This window comes from Crocuta crocuta, unplaced genomic scaffold (genome assembly GCF_008692635.1).
Source record: "Crocuta crocuta isolate KB4526 unplaced genomic scaffold, BGI_CrCroc_1.0 scaffold660, whole genome shotgun sequence".
Classification (NCBI taxonomy): Eukaryota; Metazoa; Chordata; class Mammalia; order Carnivora; family Hyaenidae; genus Crocuta; species Crocuta crocuta.
The window spans coordinates 106,047-112,886 of NW_027531886.1; the positions used below are offsets into that span (position 1 = coordinate 106,047).

The window sequence follows — 6,840 nt, forward strand, 5'->3', positions numbered from 1 at the left end:
CATTGGAAGGTAAAATACTTGATGACTTCCATGTTTGAAAATGTTTTTATTCCACTCTCATGCTTGATTAACAGTTTCCCTAGGTATAGAATTCTAGATGGAAAGACATTTGAAAGCATTGCCCTGCTACCTTTAGTTTCTGATGTATATTGCCATTTTAAGTTTTGATTTTTTTATAAGAATGTTATCTGTTCTTTGAGGAAGAGCAATATGTATATATTATACCAAGTATGGCAAATGTCTTAGTCTCAAAGTCTACAAAAGCTAAAAATTCACAAAATTAAAATAGAAAACAGAACTAGAATTTGCTACCAAAGAAAAGACAGATTTGTTTCTGTGTGGTGTGTGTTGGTATGATGTATGTTACAGAAGTAAGCTCAAAATTTCAGCTCAGGCTCACTTCAGAACAGACTTCACCACTGACAATGGGTTTCTACTGGAAAAGTAGCTGCATGAAAGAACAGCCATATGAATAGTAGTTAATAGTTTTGTCCCCACATTTCGCCAAGTTGACCTAGTCCAAGGAGAGTGAGCTATAGTTAGTTCAGACTTCATAGTGCTCATTAAAAAAATGTATTGTAGGATAAGTAGGAACACTTTAGTAATGTTTAATATGATTTTGAAATAAAGTTTCATGTAATAGATATGTCATTCTATGTAGTTCTATTAAAAATACATCTTACTATTATTTTTAATACTCATACACAAGCAATGAGCCCTACTAACCTGAGATCTTTTTCTAAACCAAGTATTTGGTTGTAATCCATACTGACTGAAATAAAGACAATAGTCCTTCTGAAATTTTTGTTTTTCTTTAGTCTGCTTTAACTCTTGGAACGCCACTCCATTTCAGCAGGTCTTTTAGGTTAAACTACTCCCTTATTCCCTAGGCCATAAAAACTACTCCCTTATTCCCTAGGCCATAAAAATGAATCACACATATAGAGATTTAGAGAGAAAGGTAACTTTGGTGACTTTGTCTTTTTCCACCATTGAAAAAGGAAACACAAAGACGTTCTAAACAGCCAGTGATAAGAAAGATGGATCCCTCCTTTACCCAGAGGAAGACTTTCCACTGTAGTTTCATCATTTCATGTACAGTGCAGTAAAATCCCAAACCTAGTACTCATGAAGATTCAACTGGAAATACAACAGTTCATTTTAAAGACGAAAACAAATTTCTAAAACTACCCTTTAACAATGATAATCCCAAATTATACAATAGATGAGTGTGGGTGTGGGGGGGTGTGTACCAGTCAAGCAGGGAAGTAGCTTGTTGTTGCTTATGTATAACATCCTTTGGTGTGGATGGTACAGAGATTCCCATTAACTAATAATTGTCTTAACTGAGATGAAATGACTTCACCTGTACCACTCTTGTGCCTTACAGAGGCCTTTTCATTATTGATGACAAAGGGATCCTAAGACAAATTACTCTGAATGACCTTCCTGTGGGAAGATCCGTGGATGAGACACTGCGTTTGGTTCAAGCATTCCAGTACACTGACAAACATGGAGAAGGTACCCTTTCAACTTCTAAACATCTTAGCATTTTGTTTTTTTCATTTGAGAGATCATGGCACAATTCATTTTGTTTCTTAGTCAAGAAGTAATTTGGATGGTTCCAAAGTCTTCTGATTGTTTTCGAACTATTACCCGATCTTTTGAGCAGATCCAATTATTTAAAGTGCTTTTAGCAAAAAATCACTAATATATTCTACTTACAGAGTAAGACGCAAAAAAGTTAATTTCTTGTACAGTCCTTTTGGATGGGCTCAAAGAGAAAAGTGTCTGTTACTGCAGTTTTTCAATTCTCTTTCTGTAAAAAATGTGCCTGTCTGGCAGTATTTAGTGATACAGGTTTTATTTGCATATTTACATGATTTGATGTAGTTTTCCTCAGCTCTTTGGTATCACAGCAGTGATCTAGAAGTTTATCCTTTCACTGCATGTGTTTACAGTAGGTAAATAGAAGAGGTCAGATTTTGCTGAAGCGGAACATATGTTATATATTCCTTCCCAAAGTGTAACTCAGTGCCTGGATAAGGGTGCATTCCCAAGAAAGGGGAAATCCCACTTTCCTAGTAATTTTAAACTCTCATTCGGCAACCAGCAGACCATGTTGTCTCTACAAAATACTACAGAAAGCAGAAGATAAGCTTATATTGGAAGTTTCTGTAAATTCAGAGAAATTTTTGCCATGCCCCGACCTTTCAGTTCACCAGATTCCCATACCTTACAACTTTATCAGAGGAACGCTCAACTTGGTTTCTTACGTTGTTCGTGTAACGAAACAGAATTGGCAAAAATGGAAATCGATGAGCTGCCTCCTGGTAAACTCCATGACTGAAATTCCTTGGTGCAGACCGGCAAGCTAATAGTAGTCAAGTGTTCGGTGGCTTAGAAGTGTTCTCGTTATTATGGGCTCCCTTTTCGGTTTCATTTTGGAAAAAGAAAAGCCACGAGTTGCTGAAGAGAAGTGAAATCTGTTTTTAAACTGTCTTTTTCCCAATTTTTGTTTCTTTCAGTCTGTCCTGCTGGTTGGAAACCAGGTAGTGAAACAGTAAGTCATACATTTTTCTGTTAAGGAGAAGGCNACACTGGAGAAAGCAGATTATGGGACTTATGAATTGTAAAGCCAAGTATCCAGAGACATTTAAAAAAGGGAACAGTGGAGACCTGGTAGAATAAATTCAGAGGTCTTAGAGATCATAAATGGAATTTCTTCCTACATTGTGGGCAAAGAAATAGTCACAAGGAAAACCTTTCTGTGTATAGTAAAATCTTTTGAGAAAATCTGGCTTAAATGACACGGAAGCTAATGATTCTCTCCTCATTTGAAGGAAGATCAAAACAGGTATATCCTTACATTTAGGGAGGCTGTATAATTTATAAACAATCCCTGAAGTAGTCTCTGGCCGAAATAAAATTTGGAAACTTGGGCTGAACCTTTTTTAAATAGCATGTTTATCTACTAACTAAAGATCAACAGTTTTATATAAGGTATAGTTAGGAAATTGACAGATCCTAGAGCATTGGAGGAAGAAATCATTATCTTACGATAAAAGAAAAATACAGATCCCTAAATCTTTCTTCTTTAGCACACCAACAAAAAAGTACTGTTCATAATAGACTATGAGAGGTACAAATTGACTCTGTAACCTAACTCACATTGGGTAAAGTAACATTTCACTGATTTTGAACCTGTTTTTGATGGGTTTGCAAAATAGCATTGCCTTTGCGGATCAGAGTTAATGTTACAGTACAAATTTATTTACCTCTACACAGATCTGATGGATCTCAAAGACAGATATGAAATTAAGCATTAAAGGTACTTTGAGCACTAGGTACTTTAAATTATAAATCAGTCATTAGGTTAGAGTTACTGATTGTGAGGCGTACAGATAGAAATTCGAATCAGAAGCTGCAGGTATCACCTTAGAAGCCTTAGAAGACATTTCTGGATGGGTCTTCAAAGTAGGGGGCATGTTCCCCTGGACCTGTAGCAAAACCAGCAGTGAGTGATGCATGACATCACCATCAAGCACAGGCATGTACTAAGAGAACGGCAAGAGCTTCCAAGAAGTACAAATTAACTACGAATGGTATTAGAGGATGAGTATCTTACATTTCAGAAACATACTATCCACTTGATTAAGTTTTGGAGGGTCCACAAACCCTCCAAGAATGTGATGAAAACCATGAATTCTCCCACCAAAAAAATGCACGTATGTTATCACATACTGCGTTTGGGCATTCTTTTTTGTATTCTTAGCTTTACTGAGATATATTTGACAAATGGAATTGTATATATTTAAACTGCACAATGTGATGATTTGATATATGCATACATTGTGAAATTATTACCACAGTCTGGTTAATTAACAAATCCATCACCTCACAAGGTTACCTTCTTTCATGTGCGGTGAGGCTTCAAGTCTACTCTCTTAGCAGATTTCAAGTACCCAGAACAGTATTACTAACTGTAGTCACTGTGCTGTGCATTATATACTTAGAACTTACTCATCTTAAAACTGAAGGCTTGTATCCTTTGGGTGGCATCTCCCCATTTCCCCCACCCCGAGCCCAACAACCACAATTCTACTCTGATTCTACGAACATTCTGTCAACAGACAGTTCTTGAGCACCTGCTATGTGGCAACTATTCACATTTCTACAATGGGCAGATGGTATTTATTAGTGAATACCACAGCCAAAGTCCACCCTTGGAGTTATATTCTAATTCTAATTTTAGATCCTGGCTAATGCTTTTAGAAACACAGTGGTGACAGTTGATGGGACAGCATCTGGGCTGGGGGATTAAGTGGTCAGGAAAGACTTCTAAGATGACATTGAATTTGAAATGTGAGTGAACAGAGGGAGTGAGTGAAGCATAGAGCAGTCCAGAAAGAAGAGCAAGGGCAGGGAAGGCCCTGAGGCCAGGAACCAGCTTAGCATGTTCCAGAAACATAAAGAGGGCCCATGTGGCAGGAAGAGAGTGGGCTACAAGGAAGGAAATAGGGACACCGATGTCACGTGGCATGGAGAATTGGAACGCAGAAAAGTAACTGACAAACGTGGCATCTTTGGTGACCATGGTGAGGGTGGCAGCTAGTTTGGGGTGGTTTGAAAACAGATGAATTTTTCCTCTGTCCCTGTCAGTTCTCAACTGTATATCACACAGGCCTCCTGATGTGCTGCCCTGACCTCACGTTCTCTCCCCTCCCGGCGCATGTCACTCTCCAAAGCAGACTTAGCAGCCCTCCCAGGACTTGCAGGCCCAACTCTGCATACTTGTCACTGTTGATGTCTGGCAGCCTGTCGTAGACCCTCTTTCCCATGGTGTTCCGTGCACGCACACTGCGCTCCCGCGGCGTCCCACCACTCAGTTTGCCCCAAAATAAGCCCTGCTTTTTCACACCTATGTGCCTTCGCTCAGCTCTTTCGCCTGAAATAGCTTCTCCCTTCTCTAAATTCTTCTCGTCTTTCAAGACCAGTGTAAACGCCACCCTCACTCTGAGGCCTTCCTTGATGCCATCTCCTCCATTCAGTCATGGCCTGTGTCATACGCGATCATATTGTGTGCTGCAGCAAAAGCTGTCGTGTACACGCACATCTTCCCCACAGGCTTGTACAAGCCCCGGGGGGGAGAGACTTGAGTGTCCTTATCCTTACACACCCAACTGGCCAGCACACTGTTGGCACATAGTAGTTATTCTAGAACTACTTACAAATTGAATTTAAATGCAGAGACATTCCATATTGGGAAACACAGAATACTTGAAATGATGCCTGAAAAACTAGGTAATATTTATTAAGTGCTGAAGAAAAATTCTGAAGAAAAGGCATATAAAACTATTGTAAACTACTTTCAATATAGAGAGATAGATGTACTTTACCCGTAACATAGTTAATGTGAGGTCAAATTATGTTGGAAATTTCAAAAAAAATATCTAGTCTTGGAAGGCTGTGATGTTCTTCAAGAGGGAGCATTTTTTCTTTCAGAATGCTCATTCACTAGTTATTCGTGTCGAATTTGAAGAATTTTTTTTAACCTTGCAATTCTGAACCTCCAAAAAATCCATTTGACAGGTTAAAAAAACATGTAGTATATATACAATATTAGTCNAGATACAGAGAACTGATGGCTGCCAGAGGGGAGAGCAGTAGGAAGATGGACAAAACACATGAGGGGGATTAAGAGGTACAGTCTTTTAGTTATAAAATAAGTCATAGGGATGAAAAATACAGCATAGGGAATATGTCCATAATAGTGTAACAACTTTGGTGACAAGTGGTAACTAGACTTACTGTGGTGACATTTCATAATGTATATACTGAATCACTGTGACATACACCTGAACTAATACAATATTGTATGTCAACTATTTTTAAGTAAATAAATAAAAATTAAAAATACACTTGAACACGCTGCCGCCTTTCAGGTTGCTGTGGCATCCCAGCGTTTCATCAGCAGATGACTTTAAAAATACATTAACATCTGTAGCCATGCTCTCTTAATGTGTTTGACTTAATTAGATCAAACCTGAAGATGTCATGAAAGCCTGGTGGCCAAGAGAAGACCTGTAAGTAAATTTGGGATGCTTGAGTACAGATGTTAATTTATTAACAAATTACTTGCCTTTTGAGATAGCTGAGATTGGAAGTTTTTCCTATATACCTGATATGATTTAGGACACAAAAATCATCATTTATCTTTTTTAGTGAAGAGATGGGCAACTAATGCCAGATTACTGTTGATGTACTTGAGCTTTTAAAATGAATAATTTAGAAACACCAATTTGAAGAGATGTATGCACCCCTGTGTTCACTGCAGCATTATTTATAATAGCCACGATACGAAAGCAACTTAAGTATCCATCAAGAAATGAATGCATAAAGATGTGGTATACATACACAATGCAATATACTCAGTCATAAAAAAGAATGAAGTCTTTCCATCGACAACAACATAGATGGTCCTAGAGGGTATTATGCTAGTGAAAGCAGTCAGAGAAAGACCAATACCGTATGGTTTCACTTCTATGTGGACTCTAAAAAAGCAAAACAAATGAACAAACGAAACCCCAGACTATTAAATATAGAGACCAAACTGGTAGTTGCCACAGGGGAGGGGGGTTGGGGAATGGGCAAAATAGATGAAGGGGATTATGTGGTACAGTCTTCCAGTTATAAATAAATCAGAGATGAAAAGTACAGCACAATGAATATAGTCAACTATGTAATAATTTTGTGTGATGACAGATGGTAATTAAACCTCCTATGGGGATCATTTCATAATGTATTAAGATACCAAATCCCTATGAGGTAGACACAAAA

The 6,840-nt window shown here is 38.1% G+C and overlaps 1 protein-coding gene across 1 annotated transcript in view; it reads left to right on the plus strand.

Annotated features, from left to right (window-relative positions):
- PRDX4 (peroxiredoxin 4) overlaps nt 1–6,840 on the plus strand; it is a 25,268-nt gene that overhangs the window by 18,144 nt on the left and 284 nt on the right. The window contains exons 6-7 of the mRNA XM_077773137.1: nt 1,391–1,521; nt 2,529–2,563. Coding sequence (XP_077629263.1) covers nt 1,391–1,521; nt 2,529–2,563 — 166 coding nt within the window. The remainder of the gene's footprint in view (nt 1–1,390; nt 1,522–2,528; nt 2,564–6,840) is intronic.